At 48.2% G+C, this 25076-nt stretch overlaps 1 protein-coding gene across 5 annotated transcripts in view; it reads right to left on the bottom strand.

Moving 5' to 3' along the window:
• Positions 1-1350: 1350 nt before the first annotated feature.
• LOC139269087 (membrane-associated phosphatidylinositol transfer protein 2) overlaps positions 1351-25076 on the bottom strand; it is a 349880-nt gene continuing 326154 nt past the window's right edge. For all 5 annotated transcript variants that reach the window (XM_070888156.1, XM_070888159.1, XM_070888158.1 and 2 more), the window contains 5 exons: positions 23960-24108; positions 14742-14891; positions 8148-8331; positions 7841-7969; positions 1351-5704 (listed from right to left, as the gene is read on the bottom strand). In XM_070888156.1, the coding sequence (XP_070744257.1) occupies positions 5387-5704; positions 7841-7969; positions 8148-8331; positions 14742-14891; positions 23960-24108 (930 nt within the window). In that variant the 3' untranslated portion in view covers positions 1351-5386. The remainder of the gene's footprint in view (positions 5705-7840; positions 7970-8147; positions 8332-14741; positions 14892-23959; positions 24109-25076) is intronic.

Here is a 25076-nt window from a genome sequence, read left to right as displayed (position 1 = left end):
TCCTGAGCTTCCGGTCGCCTGTCACTTTAATTCCCCGCTCCACTCCCACTCTGACCTCGGCCTCCTGCTCTGTTCTAATGTAGCTCAACGCAAGCTCGAGGAACAGCACCTCATCTTTCGTTTAGGCCCTTTACAGCTTCTGGTTCATCGAGTTCAACAATTTCAGAGCATAACCGCTGCAAATTTTTGGCTCTCTTTCCCCAAACCCTTAGAGCCTGTTTCTTTTCTTCTCCTTGTCTCTAATGGCAGTAGGTCATTATTCTACCCTATCTTGACGAATGTTTTTCTAACTCCTGCCATTACCATTTGAATTTGGGCCATCATCCCTTATGTCTCTCTAATCTCTCCTGTCTTCCGCCCTATCACAGACCTTTGCTTTTATTCTTTCTTCCCCTCCCCCTTTCAGTGCTTAAGAACACTCTTCAGTTCTGACGAAGGGTCATCGACCCAAAACATTAACTCTGCTTCCTCACCACAGATGCTACCTGACCTGCAGTGTTAAGCTCCGCCGCACTGTCAAAGGGGCAGTACTGAGGGAGCGCTGCACAGTCGGAGGGGCAGTACTGAGGGAGCGCTGCACTGTCGGAGGGGCAGTACTGAGGGAGCACTGCACTGTCGGAGGGGCAATACTGAGGGAGCGCTGCACTGTCGGAGGGGCAGTACTGAGGGAGCACTGCACTGTCGGAGGGGCAGTACCGAGGGAGCGCCGCACTGTCGGAGGGGCGATATTGAGGGAATGCTGCACTGTCGGAGGGGCAGTACTTAGGGAGTGCCGCATTGTCAGGGGGTTCAGTACTGAGGGAGCGCTGCACAGTCAGAGGGGCGATACTGAGGGAACACTGCACTGTCGGTGATAACGTTGTTCGGATGAGACATTAAACTGAGGCCCCGTCTACCTGTTCGGGTGTGTGTATATCCCATGACACATTATAAGAATAGCAGGGTGTACATAGCCTCTGTCCTGACCAACATCTATCCCTCAACCAACACCATCAAAACCAAATCGATCATTAATCTCATTGTTGTTTGTGGGATCTTGCTGTCTGCAAATTGACTGCCGTGTTTGCCTACAAAACAACAGGGACTACACTTCAAAGGTTACTGGTACATCCTGAAGATGCGAAAGACACTACAGAAATGTTGGCGCTTTCTCTCGGTAATTCCCTTGCACAGCACAGGTGAATCCACAACCGAAACAATTGCTGAAACCAAGCCCCGAACATCTACTTCAGCGTGTCGCTGGTTAAACCACGATCTACACTATAGCCCTTTCGGAGCACACGTTGGTCATTTTAATCAGCACCGAGATCAGAAGCAATGAATAAATACAAAGGAAAGTAATGCTGTCCCATTTTCATTTAATACATATAACGTACAATTATGCACAAAAGCACACCCAGCATTATAACAATGCATGAATACAGCCAGAAGTAGAAGTCTGTGCAAGTGTGGAGTGTTACATAAAGTGAACAGATCTCAAAACACCTCTACACATTTACATGGAACTAAAATCTAAGGAATGGAGACCATGGGGCAGCAGATTCAATCTAATACAGTATTTAATTCATTTGGGGTGTGCAGCTATTTAACGGGTCTAGCAAATTGTACACATTTCTCAGTTGCAATATTTAACTTGTGTCCATATGTAACATTTCTATAAATAAAATATAACAAACACTTCTGAATAAAAAAATTACTGTCAAAGTTCTCAATATATCCATAGATCTTGCACAGACAGGACGTGAAGCTCCAGCAGCTAATGATTAAATGCAGCAAGTTGTCTTACCTTAAATCAGCAAGATGACCAAGTGTTCACACACTTGTGACGGGTGTAGCTGGATTTATTAGTGACCCTTTGGTGAGTCGTAAAGAGCGCGACAAACTTGCACCACGGTGCTCGCCTGCCATGCATCGCTCAGGATGAGATTACATTTATACTCAGGAGCTGATAGTCAGCACAACAGACCTACAACTGCATTGTGGCAACTTTCTGCTTCTTTACAGAGCCGAGGTAAAATAAATGCTTGTAAACATTGTTTGGCTAGCTCCAGTTTTCAGGCAAGTGCTGGATTATCCCTCAGCATTGACTACAACTTTACAGTGGCCTGAAATCAAAGTAACGGTGCAATAAATAGCAAGGGACTGGGCTTTGTGATTTGGAATGGACTCAGAAAATCTTGTGGAAAAATATATCTGCTATAATGTGTACTGCTACATTGAGAATTAAACCAGTATCTGTGTACACAACGGTTTGTATACGAGCAGTGACCGTACTGAAACTCAATGAAATCAAGGTCTTCAATGGTGCTAAATGCTGCTGCATCCCTTGTATTGCTGATCAGCCAAGACAACGAGTGCCTGACCTGATGGCGAAGACCTGGATATGCACACACCACTTCTGACAGACTCCAGCCAGACTTCTGAATCTTATTCCCAGTGGGTGAGGAGCCTACACAGGGTACAAGTGACCAGACTTGTAGGGGAAGAGGAGGGAGCAAATCAAGTGGACGGTGACAGTGGTCTCTCCTCAGATATTTCTGCCTCAGAGCGGAATATAAACACAAGAAGATATTTGCCATTTAATTATTTTTTTTAAAGATTTGCCACAACTAGAACTTGCTTCGATCTTTGGGACCAATGGAATTTTACAGTTTTATCCCTGGGGCTCCAGAATGGAAATATCTACATCTCGAATTATTATATGGGGCAACTAACCTGTGAGGACAAGTTGTGTCTGAGCTTGTGGGCAAAGGAGGCTGGTAACCAATGCAAACTGGAGGCTGGTCCTGGAAGCTTTGGATTGCAGAGTTGTAACTTCTACTTCTGAACAAAAGCAGGTCCGTATTCTGAAACTGGGGAAAATGCCAGTTGGCCATCTCTCCCAGCCCACAGTAGAGGGAAGAGAATTAATGCTTTAAGCTGGGGTCACCAAAAGGTCACACACTCACTCCAGTACACCCACTACATTGATTGTCAATGCTGTGACTACCGATTATGAATAATGGTTGTATATTGCACTTGCGCAATGACAGTTAAATTATTCTTGGTCCATAAAATAATTTTATATATAATGTTCAAAACAAAATTCTATGTTTTAAATATTAATAAAATCTGAAGGATTTGTCACCTGCAGTTTTAACTACACCAATAAATAGCTCTCACCTTATTTAGATTACATTTACATATCTTTTGCTTTACACTATACACACAGTATTTGTTACAGAGCAGTTCCAACATCTTCTGCAGAGTGCATCTGTTACCTGGTTTAAATTTATCGTGTGCTGGGTTTGGGATTTAAAAGGCCAAAAATCATCTCAGATCCACATGCCTTTTAACAATTTAATCACTGAGGTCGATCTAGTTTGTGAACCTGTGTCTATTATTAAACATAAAAACTTTTCAGTGACAGGAAAGCATAATGAATGCTAATGAAACTGAAACGGTTTCCGGCTGGGTTCCAGTTGTTGGGAACAGCCAAGTGTTGCAGTGCAGAATGGTGGGAATGGGTCCCGCTCACAATCTCCCTCCCTGACATGCTACCCAGCCCAGGGAGGAGAGGCCCATTAAACTCACTCACCTGCCTCCTGACGGCTGGTTTCAAAGGAGCACTGGGAAAGGGGGCAGGGGCAGGGGCAGGGACAGGCCAGCCGTGAGCTGTCGGGGCTGGGGTGTTGAATGGTCCAGGGGGGTGAGGGTGTGGGGGGGGGGGGGTGAAGATGAGGGGTAGGGGCACACTAGTATCAGTAACAGCTTAGCAGAAAGCTGCTCAGCCACCAGGCTTTGTGAATCGGAAATTTACTGACCGTAGAAACAGATCCTTTGGGAAAATGCACTCAGTGCCATTCCCGGTACTGCTGGAGAACTGAGAAACAGGATCTGTTTGTGTTGAGAAATATTGAGGTTCTTCAAGTTGCTGAACATGAGTCTGGTCATTTGAAGGACGTACAGGTGATTAACCCCCTGCCACAATCCAGACACTAAGTGACAAATGAACCACTAACCCGAACCACTCGAGCTTTTGTTAGTATTGGAAGCACTTGGTTGATCTCAATGACCTGCTTCTGCCAACTGACTCAATACCTGCGACAATGTGCAATCCAGTTGTTACTGATATAAAACACCGTGTTATATCGGTGCGTGGCTTTCTCGAGTCAGCTCAGTAATAAAATCGAAGCATTCCTCGCGCACCTGCACTTCAGGGGACGGAGCAAAATAAAATGTCAATGTGAACACACAGAAATGTCTTATTTAATGAGCGGGAAATCAAACTGTCTAGAAAACAAAGAAGCTAAAAGTTACTGTCGATTTAGCATTTGTTCAACAGGGAAATTCCTTCTGTGTTCAGACTTTAAAGTCCCACCATCTGGCACTGTAGCTACAATCTAACCCAGCCACTTGCTCTCGACCCTTGACTAACTGCCTGACTAATGACCATCCTTCACTGTATCTTGCTCCACTTCTGCCGAACTACAGTCTGTCAGACACTATCTCAGTGCAGGCGAAATGCAAATTGCACTGACAGATCTCTCTGAATGAAGTCTTCAAAAGAATGACAGAAACTGACCATTGCAGAAATACCAACTTTCAATTTCATTCATCTATCGTTTGGCAAGAGATCTCATTTATAATTAACCCTTTATTACTCGGCAAAAATGGATGCTGGCCCTTCGGATGGTATTATTGGGAAGTTTCTGGTTATTTAGTCAAGGAACCGAGTTGATTTTAAGCATGGCTTATCTCTTCACTTGGACGGATCCAACCTGGGGTTTGGGACAATGTGGCATGCGGTTACAATCTACACACAGGATTACTCTGCCGCTGATGTTAAATAACTCGTGCACTACTGGGGATGATGCAGTGGCAGGAGACGGTAACAGGTTTCCAATCTAAAGTTAATCAGTGCAAAAACTGAGGTTGTACAGTGTCAAGTGGCTGAAGCTAAACTGCAGCAAAAATACCGGCTAATTGTGTGGCTTTCCTGCTGCGTTTTGGAAATGTGTGTTCAGTAACAGAAACCCAGTGAGTTCCAGGTACAAGAAGTTAGTGTGGACAGGAGGCACAGATATTTACAATTGTCACTGCTAAAACCGGAATACAAAAGATGCAGAATTAAGCAGGATCTAAAAGTCTGATATACCTCTATAACTAAGTTAAGGTTAACTTTTGAGCTAGTGTTCCTCAAATGCAACACTGCATTGTTAAGGCCTGCAGTCCACACAAAACACAAAGAGTTCACGTCTTCAGTATCTTTTTGTTAGCACCATGACCCATTCTCTGGCAGTGCGCTCACATCTGTCCTTCTGTCACCAGCAGATTTATCATTTGCCGCGGTGACCCGCTGACCTGACGCCAACTCACCAGCTGCTGCCACCGACTTGCCCTTCCGTTAAACGCCAGATTCCAGTTTGGACATGCCCGAGCGCCCCCAGCACCCCGCCGTGATGCTCGCACTCCTCTGACTGCGCTCCTTGTCCCGCTCGCTGTCAGACTGGCTGTGTGTCCGCTCGGGTTTGGGGGCCGTGCCTGCCGCTTGCTGGCTGGAGATAGTGCGCAGCAGGTGACTCCGTTTCCTCAGGAAGTCCGTCTGCCCGGGTAACCCGAAGCTGCCCTTTCGCAGCACCATCCTGGAGTTACTTTTAGCAGGGCGCGAACGATGATTGTATTCCAGCTGGGACAGATGTGCTGCATATCCATCTGCCAAAAACTAGAGCAACACAACACAACACACAACTGTCAGCAAGATGGAGATTTGGGTGGGTCTTCAGAAAATATATTAATGCTCACTAAATGGCCATCGACCAGAAATTTCCACCTCTTTTATAAAAAAGGTAGGTCGAGGAATGTCATATAAAAAAAATAATTAACTTGCATTTCGATAGCGCCTTTCATGACCTCAGGACATCCCAAGGTGCTTTACAGCCAATGAAGTACTTTTGGAGTGTAGTCAATGTTGTAAGTGGGCAGCCAGTTTGCGCACAGCAAGCTCCCACAAACAGTATTGAGATACATAACCAGATAAACTGTTTTAATTGTGTTAGTTGGGGGATAAATATTGGCCAGGGGACCAGGGAGAACTCCCCTGCTCTTCTTTGAATAGTGCATTGGGATCTTTTACATTCACCTGAGAGAGCAGACGGGGCCTCGGTTTAACGTCTCATCCAAAGACGGAACTTCTGACAGCGCAATGCTCGCAGTACTGCCCCTCCGACAGTGTGGCGCTCCCTCAGTACTGCCCCTCCGACAGTGTGGCGCTCCCTCAGTACTGCCCCTCCGACAGTGTGGCGCTCCCTCAGTACTGCCCCTCCGACAGTGTGGCGCTCCCTCAGTACTGCCCCTCCGACAGTGTGGCGCTCCCTCAGTACTGCCCCTCCGACAGTGCGGCGCTCCCTCAGTACTGCCCCTCCGACAGTGTGGCGCTCCCTCAGTACTGCCCCTCCGACAGTGTGGTGCTCCCTCAGTACTGCCCCTCCGACAGCGCGGCGCTCCCTCAGTACTGCCCCTCCGACAGTGCGGTGCTCCCTCAGTACTGCCCCTCCGACAGTGTGGCGCTCCCTCAGTACTGCCCCTCCGACAGTGTGGCGCTCCCTCAGTACTGCCCCTCCTACAGTGTGGTGCTCCCTCAGTACTGCCCCTCCGACAGCGCGGCACTCCCTCAGTACTGCCCCTCCGACAGTGCGGTGCTCCCTCAGTACTGCCCCTCCGACAGTGCAGCGCTTCCTCAGTACTGCCTCTCTGACATGCAGCGCTCCCTCAGTACTGGCCCTGCGACAGTGCGGCACTCCCTCAGTACTGCCCCTCCGTCAGTGTGGCACTCCCTCAGTACTGCCCCTCCGACAGCGCGGCACTCCCTCAGTACTGCCCCTCCGACAGTGCGGTGCTCCCTCAGTACTGTCCCTCCGACAGTGCGGTGCTCCCTCAGTACTGCCCCTCCGTCAGTGTGGCGCTCCCTCAGTACTGCCCCTCCGACAGCGCGGCACTCCCTCAGTACTGCCCCTCCGTCAGTGTGGCACTCCCTCAGTACTGCCCCTCCGACAGCGCGGCACTCCCTCAGTACTGCCCCTCCGACAGTGCGGTGCTCCCTCAGTACTGCCCCTCCGACAGTGCGGTGCTCCCTCAGTACTGCCCCTCCGACAGTGCAGCGCTTCCTCAGTACTGGCCCTGCGACAGTGCAGCGCTCCCTCAGTACTGCCCCTCCGACAGTGCGGCACTCCCTCAGTACTGCCCCTCCGACAGTGCGGCACTCCCTCAGTACTGCACTGGGAGTGTCAGCCGAGGTTATGTGACGGGAAAAATTAATTAAAAAAATAACCTACAGTGCCTGGTAAGACTGCAGCGCTAACACTCTTGCCTCCGAGTCAGAAAGTTGTAGGTTCAAGCCCCACTCGAGAGTCTTGAGCATCAATTCCAGGCTGACACTCCCAGTGAGGGAGCGCTGCACTGTCAGAGGGGCTGTCTATCCGATGACTCATTAAACTCGGGGTCCTGTCAGCCTGTTCTGGTAGATGTTGAAGATCTCATGGCACTATTTGAAGAAGCACAGGGGAGCTCTCTTGCTCTCCTCGGAAACATTTTCCTCTCAACCAACACCACAAACCCCCCCAAGAAAAGGACACTTGCTTCATTGCTGTTTGTGGGAGCTTGCTGTGCATAAATAGGTTGCTGCATTTGTCTCCAATTTCTCTGGGACATTCCCGAGATACATGATAAGGTGCTGTATTATGTTAAGCCTTTAAAAAATATATAAACAGTCTGCACTTGCTGTCTGGGTGATTAAATATCTGCATGATCTGACGGTTATTATCTATCTACTTCAGAAAGTTCTGTTGATGTAAAGCGATACCTGGCACTGATGCTGGTACTTTTTAGTTGAACGACCTACGATGTAGATTTGCGTTGGCGATAAGCCAAGGGAACCATAGACGGAAATATCCTTTGTGGATCCGTACGCTGCATGAATCTTCATCAACACCTACAAGTTTCAGAAGCACACTGCGGAATTAATACTTGGAGACATTAGGGATTGAGACGCAATATATTAGTCACTGTTTAGCCTAAAACACGTGTGAACAAGGATACAATTAGCACTGATGATCAATAATTTAGAAGTTAGGTGAGATACACCACAGTTAAAGAAATGAAATGCCTACATCTTGCATGAGGCTGCGAAGGAAGTTGCCTTTGTGCCGGAGAGGATCGTGAACGAGTCCATCACAAAACGAGACGATTCCATGGGGGAAGTTATGTTGAGCAAGCCAAGCCACCACTCTCTGCTTCTGCATATCGGGCCGTCCCGTCACATAGATAATGAAGTAGCCAAGATCTTGCCAGTGCCTGCAAGTACAATAGCTGGTTAACCATTGCTGTTAAAAGGCTCTCCGTCCACAGGTCTCAACATGACCAGTGATAAACTCTCTCACCCAAGTGGAAATTTCTTTTCTTATTGATATACAGCCAGTGAATGATTCAGAGTTTTGTTCCTTTCTGAAGAGATACCTGTTATGTATTTAACCCCTTGTAACCTGTATTACACCACCACCAGAGGGCCTACCTGTTGGAGGCCCAGCATCCCTTGGGAGCACGGTATATAAGCAGGCCACCCAGGAGGTACCTGCACTCTGGAGTCTTAGTAAAGGAGTTAAGGTCACACTTGCTCATTGTACACAGTACTCAGTTTCACCCTTTATTATGAGCTTGGTCACATGATACATCATTTATTTAGTTCTGTGAAAATCTCTTGTATTCATTGATTGCAATCTCGCTGCAAGGAGATCCGGAACCCACAGGTGACCAGCAATCTTCCACTTAAATAATCAACAACAACTTGCATTTATATAGCGCCTTGAACGTCCCAAGGTGCTTCTCAGGAGCGATTTAACACTGAGCCACATAAGGAGACATTAGGACAGGAGACCAAAACCTTGGTCAAAGAGGTAAGTTTTAAGGCGGGTCGTAAAGGAGGAGAGAAATGTAGAGAGGCGGAGAGTTTGAGAGAGGGCTTCGGCAGCTGAAGGCACGGCTGCTAATCACATCTCTCATATTCCTGCTAACCGTGTCCCCTGCCCTCCTCCCCTGAAGGCGTCTGGCTTCCTGTTGGCATCCAGGTTTACGAGTGGCAACTGAACATTACCCACTGCGGGCTATTTATTGTGTTGTCGGCTTATCGAACGGTGGGAGCCATCAAGCCCACACGTCGGGGTCACAAGGTAATGTACAGCCGCAGGAACCCCTAACCCCAGGGCCCCATCACCAATTACACGGCGCCCATATCAGCCCCGAGCTGAGCTCAGCTACTTACTGGATAAACCGGTTGACCCAGGAATCATATTTCTATACAACTTATGAGAAAGAAATATGTGACAATCTTACAGGCTGCAACATGATTCAGATTTTGCATTAGAATTGATTAAGCTCATTCTTATAGTTTTGATCATAGCACTTTGTGCCTCTTCCAGTTTTAACGTGTGAATATTGTGTAGATTTTAGTTTAGCATGTATCTGATCCTGCAAATATCTAACACCCGGATAACGTACACAATACAAAGGTCACCAAGACCCCACATTCTGCAACATCGAGTAGTCAGTGGGTGCCCTCGCTTAATGCTGCAGTTTGAGATTTAATAGACATTTCAAAAATGGTTTATAACTTTATTCACGACACATTTTCAGGGACAAAATATTTATGTTCAGATGCAAAATGACTTTATTAACTAAAAATAATCGACAACAGAGCTGATCTAAACTGTAGTGTGCAGTAATCTCCAGGATTAATCCGGATTCTGTCAGCAGTCCCATTATTTCCCTTTTGCTGCTCTCACACCCTGCTGAGATGTTGTTCGAGAAACTCTGACATGTCGGCTTGGAAACTCGTTCACAAATCCCACTCCAGAAATGATGATTTCTGAAAGGTCGACACAGTGTGAAATGCGTCAGCTTCTCCACAATTATTAACACAAACTTCAAACCCCGAGAATTCACTTCCCTGTCCGAGACCGACAACATCAGCAGATGGCGATGCGAGATTAATGTCTCCAACTTGCCACATGCAGCGAATTGGGAATCAGTAAATTAACAAATGAGTAACACACACTGTCATTGGGCCTGTGATCTCAATACTCAGTCACAGTGTGTGCACACGTTTAGCAGAATGATACGGGGCTAAAAGGTTTAAATTATGAGGACAGGCTGCACAGACTAGGATTATATTCTCTTGAATATAGAAGATTAAGGGGTGATCTAATCCAGGTGTGTAAAATGATTAAACCACATAGCGCATTTAACGTAGTGAAATGTCCCAAGACACTTCACAAGAGTATTGTAAGACAAAACATTTGACACCAAGTTGCAAAAGGAGAAATTAGGGCAGGTGACCAAAAGCTTAGTTTTTAAGGAGTGTTTTAAAGGATGAAAGAGAGGTAGAGAGAGGGAGAGGTTTAGGCAGGTAGTTCCAGAGTTTGGGGCCCAGGCAACAGAAGACATGGCCAGCAATGGATCAATGATTATCAGGGATGCTCCAAAGGGCAGAATTAGAGGAGCGCAGACATCTCACGTGGGGGGGGGGGGCCTGAAGGAGATTACAGAGATAGGGAGGGGCGAGGGCCATGGAGGGATTTGAACACAAGGATGAGAATTTTGAAATTGAGGGGTTGCTTAACCGGGAGCCAATGTAGGTCAGTGAGCACAGGGGGTGATGGGTGAGCAGGACTCGGTGTGAGTTAGGACACGGGACAGTGAGCACAGGGGGTGATGGGTGAGCGGGACTCGGTGTGAGTTAGGACACGGGGCAGTGAGCACAGGGGGTGATGGGCGAGCGGGACTCGGTGTGAGTTAGGACACGGGGCAGTGAGCACAGGGGGTGATGGGCGAGCGGGACTCGGTGTGAGTTAGGACACGGGGCAGTGAGCACAGGGGGTGATGGGCGAGCGGGACTCGGTGCGAGTTAGGACACGGGGCAGTGAGCACAGGGGGTGATGGGTGAGTGGGACTGGGTGCGAGTTAGGACACGGGGCAGTGAGCACAGGGGGTGATGGGTGAGCGGGACTTGGTGCGAGTTAGGACATGGGGTCAGTGAGCACAGGGGGTGATGGGTGAGTGGGACTCGGTGCGAGTTAGGACACGGGCTGCAGAGTTTTCGATCACCTCGAGTTTATGAAGGATGGAATGTGGGAGGCCGGCCAGGAATGCGTTGGAGTAGTCAAGTCTAGAGATAACAGATATGGGTGAGGGTTTCAGCAGCGGATGAGCTGAGGCAAGGGCGGAGACGGGCGATGTTATGGAGGCAGAAATAGGATGATTAGTTATGCTGCGGATATGTGGTCGGAAGCACATTGCAGGGTCAAATATAACACCGAGGTTGGGAACAGTCTGGTTCAGCCTCAGACAGAAGTTGGGGAGAGGGATGGAGTCAGTGGTTAGGGAACGGAGTTTGTGGCGGGGACTGAAAACAATGGCTTCGGTCTTCCCAATATTCAATTGGGAGAACATTTCTGCTGATCCAGTACTGGATGTCGGACAAGCAGTCTGACAATGTAGAGACCGAGGAGGGGTCGAGAGAAGTGGTGGTGAGGTAGAGCTGGGTGTCATCAGCCTACATGTGGAAACTCACATTGTGTTTTTGGATGATTTCGACAAAGGGCCAACATATAGATGAGAAATCGGAGGGGCCAAGGGCAGACCCTTGGGGGGACACCAGAGGTAACGTGCGGGGGTGGGAAGAGAAGCCTTTGCAGGTGATTCTCTGGCTACAATTAGATAGATAGGAATGGAACCAGGCGAGTGCAGTCCCACCCAGCTGGACGATGGTGGAGAGGCGTTGGAGGAGGACAGAGTGGTCAACCGTGTCAAAGGCTGCAGACAGGTCCAGGAGGACGAGGAGGGGTAGTTTGCATTTGTAACACTCGTAAAGGATGTAATTTGTGACTTTGATGAGAGCTGTTTCGGTACTGTGGCAGGCGCGGAAACCGGACTGAAGGGAGTCAAACATGGAATTGCGGGAAAGATGGGCACAGATTTAAGAGGCGACAACATGTTCAAGGACTTTGGAGAGGAAAGGGAGGTTGGAGATTGAACGATAGTTTACAAGGTTGGAGGGGTCGAGGGCTGGGGAGAAGGGTGATGACGGCAGATTTGAGGGAAAGGGGGACAGTACCCGAGGAGAGAGAACAGTTAACAATGTCACTAACATGGGAGTCAGAAAAGGAGGCTGGGTGGTCAGCAGTTTGGTGGGAATAGGGTCAAGGGAGCAGGAAGTGGGTCTCGTGGACAAGCTGAGCTCGGAGAGGTCATGAGGGGAGATCGGCGAGTAACTGGAGAAAGATGTGAGGTCAGGGTTAGGGCAGGGGGGAACCATAGAGGAAGTTTATCCCGGTGGGCTAGGGGAAGGAAGGGAAGAGGCAGAGGCGGCTGAACGGATGGTCCCAATATTAGAGACAAAGAAGTCCATGAGCTCCCTGCACTTGTAGGAGGTGAGGCTGGAGGAGACAGGGCAGAGGGGTTTAAGAAGATGGTTAGCAGTGGAGAATAGAAGCTGGGGTTTATCTTTGCATTCCAGAATGATTCTGGAATTGTGAGCAATATTGCCAGACGAAAGCAGGACCCGATAGTGTTTTATGTGTTCGAGCCAGTGAATGGCTAAACCAGTTGTCCGCCACATCCGTTCAAGTCTGCATCCCTTGGACTTAAGGGAGCGAAGATGAGGGCCGTACCAGGGAAGCAGCCAGGGTGAGAGAGAGTAATGGTCTTAACAGGGACTGGGGCATCTGTTATGTCTGTAATGTACTTACAAGGCAATGTGTTGTACTCAAACTGTAGTGACCTTGGTCCTTTATTTGTAACTCCAGAGTGAGGCACAAACATGGTGGGCAGCCTTGTGTACTGGACCCTGCACACCTATACAGGTGACCCTCAGGTCTCCCACCGCAGTGCCCTCTGGTGCTCAGCCTCTGCCACAGGGGCAGGAAACACCAGTCTCCACCAGTTGCACCCTCTAGTGGTGCCAGCATAGTATATACACAGTGTAAACCTATTGAGAGTACATCAGGTAACAAGTCTCCATCTTATGCAACTATACAGTGACTACACAGGGAGTATATCTATAGTCTGCGTATATAACAGCATCAAAGGTGGTGGTGAGGGTGTGGTTGAGCAGATCGGTAGCTGCAGAAATATCCTGGTGACTGGAGGGCCAAAGGCTGACAGTTGGGAGTTTGAGAGTGCAGTTGTCGGAGAGTCGGGCGAGTTTTTTTCTAGGGGTGGACACAGGAGGAGGTAGGGTTCGGGGTGGGGGGGGTGGGAGGGAGGTGGGAGGTGATGTGGGTGGAGAGCGACTTGAGGAAAATAAAGGAGTTGATAGGGTAGATAGAAAGAAAATATTTCCTCCGGTGGGAGGGAGGGAGAAAGAGAGGGGAGTCCAGAACAAGGGGCATAGCCTTAAAATTAGAGCTAAGCTGTTCCAGGGTGATGTCAGGAAACACTTCTTGACACAAAGGGCAGTGGAAATGTGGAACTCTCCTCACTCCCAGACCCGGGGGTCAAAACTGAGGCTGATCGACTTTTGCTAAGTAAAGGATATGGAGAAATGGAGTAAGGATAGTGATCAGCTGTGATCTAATTGAATGGCGGAACAGGCTCGAGGGGCTGAATGGCCTCCTCCTGTTCCCAAGTACCTTAATTATTTTGTGTGTTTGTTGGTAAAATGAACAGCAGAGAGTGTGAGTGTTTGTTTGATCGCTGAGTGTTTTACTTCCTTGGTTACTGAACAGTGGTCGATGTTTGTTCAGTAAATATCCACACGTGAAGAACATTTACCTGCATTGTGTGAGAGGCGTTACCTACTAAATTTAGTGCAAGTGTAAATTCTACATGTAATTGTGTGTAATGTGGTGAAAAGCCTGTCACCTCAGTGAGTTCTATCAGACTATACTACTCGAGGATCAGCAAATGCCTGAAAAACCTCAATGCATCAAAACAGAAGAGGAGCAAATACAAAATCTTTACATTTATAGCAGAAAAATATTATACAGGGGTTAGTCAAAATTAAAGGACCGACTCTAAATGATAACACAATTTAGAAACAGAAAGTGCTGGAAACACTCAGTGGGTCAGGCAGCTTCTGTGGGGAGAGAAACAGAGTTAACGTTTCAGGTCGATGACCGTTTGTCAAAGCTCAGTATATTCACCCTCTTGTTCCTCTCGCCACAGATGTTGACAGACCTGTCGCCTCTTTCCAGCATTTTGTGTTATTTCAGATTTCCAGCATCGGCACCATTTTGCTTATTGTTCTTCTCCAGTGTACACTTTGGCAATGACAAGCAGATTTACTGATCACGGGGCATAGTTGACTTCAACCACAGTTAGCAAGCTAACATTAATAATGAAAGACCTACATTTCTACATTACCTTTCACCACCTCAGCACTTTACAGCAAACAAAGTACTTTGGGAGTGCAGTCACTGTTGTAATGTGGGAAACACGGCAGCCGATTTGCGCACAGCAAGCTCCCACACACAGCAATGTGATAATGACCAGGTAATCTGTTTTAGTGATGTTGATAGAGAGATAATTATTGACCAGGTGAACTCCCCTACTCTTTTTCGAAATAGTTAGCAAGAATTTGTTGTAAAATTATTTTCACCACTTTGTAGTCATGTATATGGTTTTGCTAACATTAATGAATGAACATGGACCCCACTTTCTCGATGGCACAGTGACATCATTGCTAGTTAAGGTCCGTTATTTCCGTTTACCTGACAACATCCACTGCTCCAGCTCGGACCTTTGGGTCACTGCCCATGATGGAGACACTTGCTGCAAATGACCCATCGATACTGAACACCACACACTCGGTTCCTTTTGGCAGAACAGTTATGTAGCTATCTCCAGACGTATGATCGCCCCTAGAAAAAAAATAAAGAAAATCGAAACGAGCTCAGATTACAAGCAGCTCAGCTTTACATGGAATTATTATTTACAAACACATTCCTCTGGTCAAACAACTAGCATTATTCTTGTACATTTAATGTACTTCTTGTACATTTAATCCTTTAGTTAGTGTGCCTTATCAACATGGAGTGTTCAACAGATGCCGAAAATTGTAGCTGTGATCACAGTTCTCTTTTTAAAATTCATTCTTGGGATGTGGGAGTCACTGGCAAAGCCAGCATTTATTGCCCATCCCTCACGGCCGTGAGAAGATGGATACAACTCAGTTCCTTACTAGGCCACTTCAGAGGGTGTTTAAGAGTCAGTCACGTTGCATATATAGGCCCAGACCGGGTAAGGGCGGCAGGTTTACTGCCCGAAATGACGTCAGTGAACCAGTTGGGTTTTTATGACAATCTGACAGTTTCATGGTCACTCTGACTGAAACCAGCTTTTTATTTCCAAATTTTTTAAAACCAAATTCAAATTCTCAAACTGCCCACAGTGTGATTTGAACTCACATTCTCCGGATTTAGTCCAGGCTTCTGGATTACTGACTGGTTCAGTAACAACTGATTAGTCGTGTACTTCAGTGACGTACCCCTTACCCCTTTGCACTGATCTCATTCTATAAACCAGAGGCCAGTGGCAGACTTTCAAACTCTGTCAGTCCAGCTCCAGAACCAGGATTGAGGAAATGCACAAGTGGACTGGGGCGATTTATCCCGAGATTCCTACCCATTCCTTTTAGAGCATTTAATGTTCTTATAACCGAGAATTGAGGAATACCGAACAGTAACATATCTAAACCTCTCCCGAATAGAATCGTTGAAATTGGGAAAAAAAAGGCGGCTCACCACCACCTTCACAAAAGCAATGAGGGATGTGCACGGAATGCTGGCCTTGCAGCTCACCCACATCCCCTGAATGAAAAAGAGAAACAGAACTAAGGATCTAAGGCTCGAAAGAGGAGAGAACGGGAAGTAGAAATGAAACCGAGATTGTTCCGTTACACAATAACAATTGAAAAAAGTAAATCACCGTTGACAAATGAGAGAAGTAATTTCAGACACAAAAACAAAAGAAGTGAAGAAAAAAGGAAAAAATAAAACATTAAATAATGACAATCTTTGAATTAACCACTGCCGAGCCAAATCATTGCCGCAGCGATCAATATTGGAGTTAAGGAAGATACTCTGGAGTTTAGAAGAATGAGAGGTGATCTCATTGAAACATACCAGATTCTGAGGGGGATTGACAGGGTAGATGTAGGGAGGGTGTTTCCCCCGGGCTGGAGAGTCTAGAACCAGGGGTCACAGTCTCAGGATAAGGGGTCGGCCATTTGGGACGGAGATGAGGAGGAATTTCTTCACTCAGAGGGTGGTGAATCTTTGGAATTCTCTGCCCCAGAGTTATTGAGTATATTCAAGGGTGAGATCGATAGATTTTTGGACTCTCGGGGAATCGAGGGATACGGGGATCGGGCGGGAAAGTGGAGTTGAGGTCGAAGATCAGCCAGGATCTTATTGAATAGGGGAGCAGGCTCGAGGGGCCGAATGGCCAACTCCTGCTCCTATTTCTTATGTTCTTAAGATGTGAACTGCTGCAGGTATTGCAAAGAATGCTAAGTTGGATAATAAGGATTTTACATTAAACAACAACAACAGAAGGCACGGCCACCGATGGTGGAGCGATTATAATCAGGGATGCACGAGGGCAGAATTAGAGGAGCGCAGATATCTCGGGGGTTTGTGGGGCTGGAGGAGATTACAGAGATAGGGAGGGGCGAGGGCCATGGAGGGATTTGAACATAAGGATGAGAATTTTGAAATTAAGGCGTTGCTTAATCGGGAGCCAATGTAGGTCAGCGAGCACAGGGGGTGATAGGTGAGCGGGACTCGGTGCGAGTTAGGACATGGGGCAGCGAGCACAGGGGGTGATAGGTGAGCGGACTCGGTGCGAGTTAGGACACGGGGCAGCGAGCACAGTGGGTGATAGGTGAGCGGGACTCGGTGCGAGTTAGGACACGGGGCAGCGAGCACAGGGGGTGATAGGTGAGCGGGACTCGGTGCGAGTTAGGACACGGGGCAGCGAGCACAGGGGGTGATGGGTGAGCGGGACTCGGTGCGAGTTAGGACACGGGGCAGCGAGCACAGGGGGTGATGGGTGAGCGGGACTCGGTGCGAGTTAGGACACGGGGCAGCGAGCACAGGGGGTGATAGGTGAGCGGGACTCGGTGCGAGTTAGGACACGGGGCAGTGAGCACAGAGGGTGATAGGTGAGCGGGACTGGGTGCGAGTTAGGACACGGGGCAGTGAGCACAGAGGGTGATGGGTGAGCGGGACTGGGTGCGAGTTAGGACACGGGGCAGTGAGCACAGGGGATGATGGGTGAGCGGGACTCGGTGCGAGTTAGTACACGGGGCAGTGAGCACAGGGGATGATGGGTGAGCGGGACTCGGTGCGAGTTAAGACACGGGGCAGTGAGCACAGGGGGTGATGGGTGAGCGGGACTCGGTGCGAGTTAGGACACGGGGACAGCGAGCACAGGGGGTGATGGGTGAGCGGGACTCGGTGCGAGTTAGTACACGGGGCAGTGAGCACAGGGGATGATGGGTGAGCGGGACTCGGTGCGAGTTAGTACACGGGGCAGCCAGGTTTTGGATCACCTCTAGTTTACATCGGGTAGAATGTGGGAGGCCAGCCAGGAGTGCATTGGAATAGTCAAGTCTGGAGGTAACAAAGGCATGGATGAGGGCTTCAGTAGCGGATGAGCTGAAGCATGGGCGGAGACAGGCGATGTTACAGAGGCAATATTTACGGAGGCAATAAAAGGCAATATTTTCCGTCAATTTTGACGTAAGGTGACTGAATGGTCTGACATTTATAGCACGTCTTTCACACCCGCAGAACATCCCAATGCGCTTTTCAGTCAAAGAAGTACTTCAAGCATAGTCATTGTTGCACTGTGGGAAACGCGGCAGCCAATTTACATACTGCAAGCTCCCACAAACAGCAATGGGATAAATGACCAGCTCATTTGTTTCAGTGTTACATAGAAACATAGAAAATAGGTGCAGGAGTAGGCCATTCGGCCCTTCGAGCCTACACCGCCATTCAATGAGTTCATGGTTGAACATCCAACCTCAGTACCCCATTCCTGCTTTCTCACCATACCCCTTGATCCCCCGAGTAGTAAGGACTACATCTAACTCTCCCTCTCCCACCCAGTTTACCTAATCTCTCCACTCCTCCCTGGGAGGACTCCCCATTATCCCCCCCCTCCTCTCTCGCTCTCCCTCACGCCCTCATTATCACCTCTCTCGCTCACTTGCCCCATTAAGTCCCAGTCTCCCCCCCACCTCCCCCCAGAGGACTCCCCTTTATCCCCCTCTCTCCCCCCCCCCCCATTACCCACACTCCCCCTGCAGGATTTCCCTCTCCCTGCATTAATCCCCCAGTGATCCCCTCTCACTCCCTGACCCTTATTCCCCTCCCTCGACCCCCCTCCCCCCATTAACCCCCTTTTACCCCGTGACCCCAGTTTACCCCCTCTCCCCCTCTCCTTCCCCTCCCCTCCCTGACCCCCTTATTCCCTCCATTTCCGCCCCACCCCCATTACTTTCCCCTTCCTGGGAGAACTCCCAATTACCCCCACTCTCCCTCACTCCCTCATTTCCCCCTCCCTCTCCCCCAGGGAGGACTCTCCTTCCCTCCCCCCCCCATTAATGCCCTCTCTGCTGTACGACTCCCCTTTACCCCTCCCCTGGAGGACTCCCCTTCACCTCTCCCCCCCATTACTACCCCCCTCTCCCTCCCCATTAACCCCTCACTCTCCCTCCCTTGCCCCTTCCTCACTCCTCCCTCCACTCCCTTACGCCTCCTCACTCTTCCCCCTCCCCCTCCCCTGGAGGACCACACTCCTCCCCTCCCCCACTCTCCCCCCTATCACTCCCCCAGGAGGACTCCCCTCCCTCACTTCCCCTCCCCAGGAGGACCTCACTCCCCGTCCCCCTGGAGGTCTCCCCCCGGGGCCCCTCTTGCCCCCCCCCCCTCCCTCACTCACTAGTTGTTGGTTGAGGAATAAATATTGGCCCCAGGACACTGGGATAACTCCCCTGCTCTTTGAATAGTGCTGTATGATTTTTGACGTCCACCTGAGAGGACAGAGTCACAGTTTAATGTCTGATCCGGAGGCAGCCCCTCCCTCACTGCACAGATGTGTCAGCCTGGATTATGGGCTCAATTCCCTGGAGTGGGGCTTAAACCCATGACCTTATAACGCTATCACTGAGACACGGCGGACATCGTAATGATTATTCAGAGGGCTGCCAATTAGCATAGTATTGTGGCCACTTTTCTGCCGTGGGCTTAGGAATTGGATGAAGATTGGCAAAACCTATTTCATGTCGAAGGGTAGCCATGCTCCTCTCATCATTCCACGGATCACTCTCCACCATTTCCGCCACCTCCAGCGTGATCCCACCACCAATCACATCTTCCCCTCCCCTCTCAGCGTTCCGAAGGGACCGCTCCCTCCGCGACACCCTGGTCCATTCCGCAGTCACCCCCAGCACCCCCTCCCCTTCCCACGACACCTTCCCGTGCAAGTGCAGGAGATACAACCCCTGCCCTTTTACCCCCTCCCTTCCCACTGTCCAGGGCCCCAAACACTCCTTCCAGGTGAAACAGCGATTTACTTGTACTGCTTACAATGTAGTATACTGTATTCACTGCTCACGGTGTGGTCTCCTCTACATTGGGGAGACCAAGTGTAAATCGAAGTGTGACATCACAGCCAAGTGGGTAAGTGATTGGCTGCAGGATTGGTGAGTATTTTTCTTTTTCTTTTCAGTAGGAATTGCTGTAAGTAGGAACTGCGTGTAAATATATGTGATCTTTATTATCTAAGGAGAGCTAGATAATTCAATCGGCTGTTTGCCGAGTAGCGGCTGGGTGTGGTGTGCTAAGGTTGAGAGTTTGGTTCGACTCGATAGTTGCGAGTGTAACTAGAGGGATGGCAGGGCAGCTCAGTCCCGTGGATTACACATCCTGCGGCATGTGGGAAGTCCTGGATGCTTCACACAGCCGGGATGACCACGTGTGCAGGAGGTGTCTCCAGCTGCACCAACTCCAGCTCCGCGTTTTGGAGCTTGAGCGACAGCTGGGGACACTGCGGTGCATCCGTGAGACTGAGAGCTACGTGGAGAGCACGTTTCTAGAGGTGGTCACTCCGCAGATTAAGTGTGTGCAGGCAGAGAGGGAGTGGGTGACCCCGGACAGAAGAGGAGGACCAGGCAGGTGGTGCAGCAGTCCCCCGAGTCCAGCTCGCTTTCCAACCTGTACTCTGTTCTGAGTACCGGTGGCTCTGGGGAGTGCAGTCAGAGTCAAATCCACGGCACCACAGGTGGCTCAGCTGCACGGGGGGGGGGGGGGGGGGGAGAAGGGGAAAAATGGAAGAGCTATAGTGGTAGGGCATTCAATGGTTAGGGGAGCAGACAGGCGTTTCTGTGGCCACAGGATGGTATGTCGCCTCCCTGGTACCAGGGTCAAGGATGTCACTGAGCGGCTGCAGGGCATTCTGGGGGATGAGGGTGAAGAGCCAGAGGTCGTGGTCCACATCGGGACCAATGACATCGGTAGGAAGAGGGATGAGGTCCTGCAGGCAGAGTTTAGGGAGCTAGGAGTGAGATTAAAAAGCAGGACCTCAAAGGTAGTAATCTCCGGATTACTCCCAGTGAGTACAGAACTAGGAGGACAGAGCAGATGAATACGTGGCTGGAGAGATGGTGCAGGCGGGAGGGCTTTAGTTTCCTGAGGCATTGGGACTGCTTCTGGGGGAGGTGGGACCTGTACAAGCCGGACAGGTTGCACCTCAACAGAGCCGGGACCAATATCCTCGCGGGGGAGGTTTGCTAGTGCTGTTGGGGAGGGTTTAAACTAGCTTAGCAGGGGAATGGGAGCCTGAGAGTAGATTCAGTAGGGAGGGGAGTAAAGCTGGAATTAGAAAGCAAAAATAAAGAAAGTGAATTTGAAGGAGAAAGGAAACAAGCAGGAAAAAAGGGTATAAAACAAATTTAAAGGCACTTTGTCTAAATACATGTAGGATTTGTAACAAAATAGATGAGTTGACGGCACAAATTGAGACAAATGGGTATGATCTGATGGCCATTACAGAGACGTGGTTGCAAGGTGGCCAGGACTGGGAATTAAATATTCAGGAGTACTTGACCATCCGGAAGGACAGACAGAAAGCAAAAGGAGGTGGGGTAGTTCTATTGATAAAGGATGGAATTGCTGCAATAGTAAGAAACAATATTGGCTCAAATTATAAGGGTGTTGAAACAGTTTGGGTGGAGATAAGGAACAATAAGGGGAAAAAGTCACTGGTGGGCGTAGTCTATAGGTCCCCTAACAATAGCTACTCTGTTGGTCAGAGCATAAACCAGGAAATAGTGGGGGCTTGTAAAAAGGGAACAGCAATAATCATGGATGATTTTAACCTCCATATTGATTGGACAAATCAAATTGGTCTGGGTAGCTTTGAGGAGGATTTCATAGAGTGCGTAAGGGATGGGTTACTTCAGCAGTATGTAACAGAACCAACCAGGGGGCAGGCTATCTTGGATCTGGTCCTGTGTAATCAGACAGGATTAATAAACAATCTCCTAGTAAAGAATCCCCTTGGAATGAGTGATCATAGCATGGTTGAATTTCAAATTTGGATGGAGGGTGAGAAAGTTGGATCTCTAACCAGTGTACTAAGCTTAAATAAAGGAGACTATGAAGGTATGAGGGCAGAGTTGTGTAAAATGAACTGGGAAAATAGATTGAAGTGTGGGACGGTTGATGAACAGCAGCGTACATTTAAGGAGATATTTCACAACGCTCAAGAAAAATATATTCCAGTGAGGAGGAAAGGGTGTAAGAGAAAAGATAGCCATACGTGGCTAACTAAAGAAATAAAGGACCGTATACAGTTAAAAACAAGGGCATACAAAGTGGCAAAAACTAGTGGGAGGACAGAAGATTGGGAAGCGTTTAAAAGCCAGCAAAGAACGACTAAAAAATGATTAAGAAAAGAAAGGACTGTGAAAGTAAACTAGCATGAAATATAAAAACATAGCAAGAGATTCTATAGGTATATAAAAAGGAAACGAGTGGTTAAAGTAAATGTTGGTCCCTTAGAGGACGAGACCAGGGAATTAGTAATGGGGAACATGGAGATGGCAGAAACTCTGAACAAATATTTTATATCAGTCTTCTATGGTTGAGGACACTAACAATATTCCGACAGTGGATCGTCAAGGGTCTATACGGGGGGAGGAACTAAACACAATCACAAGGAGGTGGTACTCAGTAAGATAATGGGACTAAAGGCAGATAAATCCCCTGGACCTGATGGCTTACATCCTAGGGTCTTAAGAGAAGTAGCGGCAGGGATTGTGGATGCATTGGTTGTAATTGACCAAAATTCCCTGGATTCTGGGGAGGCCCCAGCAGATTGGAAAACTGCAAATGTAACACTCCTATTTAAAAAAAGAGGCAGACAAAAAGCAGGAAACTATAGACCAGTTAGCCTAACATCTGTGGTTGGGAAAATGTTGGAGTCCATTATTAAAGAAGCAGTAGCAGGACATTTGGAAAAGCAAAATTCGGTCAGAGTCAGCATGGATTTATGTTTGACAAATTTTCTGGAGTTCTTTGAGGATGTAACGAACAGGGTGGATAAGGGGGAACCAGTAGATGTGGTGTATTTGGATTTCCAGAAGGCATTTGACAAGGTGCCACATAAAAGGTTACTGCACAAGATAAAAGTTCACGGGGTTGGGGGTAATATATTAGCATGGATAGAGAATTGGCTAACTAACAGAAAACAGAGAGTCGGGATAAATGGTTCATTCTCGGGTTGGCAACCAGTAACTAGTGGGGTGCCGCAGGGATCAGTGCTGGGACCCCAACTATTTACAATCTATATTAACGACTTGGAAGAAGGGACTGAGTGTAATGTAGCCAAGTTTGCTGATGATATAAAGGTGGGAGGAAAAGCAATGTGTGAGGAGGACACAAAAAATCTGCAAAAGGACATAGACAGGCTCAGTGAGTGGGCAAATATTTGGCAGATGGAGTAGAATGTCGGGAAGTGTGAGGTCATGCACTTTGGCAAAAAAAAAATCAAAGAGCAAGTTATTATTTAAATGGAGAAAGATTGCAAAGTGCTCCACTCCCACTCTGACCTCTCTGACCTCGGTCTCCGACACTGTTCCAATGAAGCTCAACGCAAGCTCGAGGAACAGCACCTCATCTTTCGTTTAGGCACTTTACAGCCTCCTGGACTCAACATCGAGTTCAGCAATTTCAGAGTGTAACCGCTGCCCATCTGTGGCTCCCTTCCCTCTCCCCCCGCACGCGCCCCCCACCCCCCCCCCGAACCTGTTTCTTTTTTCTCTTTGTGTCTCCAATGGCAGTAGGTCATTATCCCGCCATTCACACCCAATCTCTACTAATGTTTTTCTAACTTGTATCATTACTATTTCAATTCGTCCTATCATCCCTTTTGTGTCTCTAATCTCTCCTGTCTTCCCCTATCACCGACCTTCCCTTTTGTTCTTTCCTCCCTCCCCCTTTCAGTGCGGGTTAAGAATCCGTTCTTTCCGAACACTCTCCAGTTGTGACGAGGGGTCATCGACCCGAAACGTTAACTCTGCTTCCTCTCCACAGACGCTGCCTGACCCGCTGAGATTTACAGCATTTTCTGCTTTTATTCCAGATTCCAGCATCCGCGGGATTTTGCTCTTGTTCCTCTCATCAGACTGGGTCCAACCCAGATTCTACACGTGTCGTGATAATGTTTTTCACTGAGACTTTTTCTGTCTGCTTAAATTAGATAATTATTTTAAATTTAAAAAACTGTTTAAAACACTGCAACTATTTAGAAAGGCCAGGAAAGGTGAGTTTGTATAAAAATATATATATTTTCTGGCATTTTCCCATAACTGCACATTGATATTCCAACAATTAAAGTCTGAAATCCCCACAATTACCTAATCACCATTTTTACTGGATAGACACCAATTCCCAGTCTTTTGTTCTCTGGAATAACATAGGAAATTCTGCCGCTGCTGTTTGTGATGTCGGTGTCGAAATAAACCCACTCTCCTGCGGGAGGCTGAGTCATAATATGAATATCCACCTGGAGAGAGAGAGAATAAAGAACAGAGTTATATCGTGCAGACCTTGTTAAGTCTAATATTGCTTCGCACCGTTTCAATGTTACGTTCACAAGGTTCAGCATAAACATTTCACAAGCACTGAATACAATCCACTATCACTCGTCTCTGGCAAACTGGGCGTTACAAAGATGGCACAGACAAGATCAGCTCACTCCTGGATGCAATTTACTGGCGTTACAGTTCCAGTTATGGGGTACATTTGAAATGATACGATGCTCTCAAATAACATACAGCTTTTCCTCTACAAATCCAAAGGAATCGAGTAGATTTTGCCTGCGTAGACGATCCTCTTTACAGCGATGAAAATTTTCTTAGCATTGAGACTGGATTTTCTGCACACAGGCACAGCCCCAGGAGCAGTAACATGAGGACACTATTTACACATGGCTTCGATTGTCTCGAAGGCTGGCTTCGATCGTGTGACTTAACCGTCATGATTACATTTGGTGAGTCGTGCAGAGAAAGCTAGGTGACTGCTTAAGATCTGCATTAGACTTAAGCACGTCTCCACAACGGCAAATGCTGAGGTTAACCCTCTGGTTATTTTAATGATGAGGCCTGTTCCAGAATAAGAAAGTGAAAAGTACATGGTTTATATGTACAGCATGAGACACAGAGACCTTGTTCACACAGCTCAAAATCATCCTCACGCCTTTATCTCAACGAAGGTGAAAGTCTCTTTAAACTTTCGGTTATAAATTGGCCAGCTTCAACAGAGCCGGAGAGCTTGGTGCACTGTGTGGGAATGCGAGCCTCCTGGCCTGGAATTTGGGAGATGTGAGTTTTCTGCTCACTGACAGACTGAATACGTCGACCTTAATGTGATTGGGATAGCCCAAGGCTGCAGCCTGGCATCATTTTCACTCTGTGCGAAGGACAGGATGCAATGGGGAACCAATAACTGAAAATTCAAATTTTTAACACCCTG

Source organism: Pristiophorus japonicus, chromosome 8, assembly GCF_044704955.1.
Source record: "Pristiophorus japonicus isolate sPriJap1 chromosome 8, sPriJap1.hap1, whole genome shotgun sequence".
Classification (NCBI taxonomy): domain Eukaryota; kingdom Metazoa; phylum Chordata; class Chondrichthyes; family Pristiophoridae; genus Pristiophorus; species Pristiophorus japonicus.
Note: the sequence above shows the minus strand (reverse complement) of the source record. Positions and strands in the feature narration are given on the sequence as shown.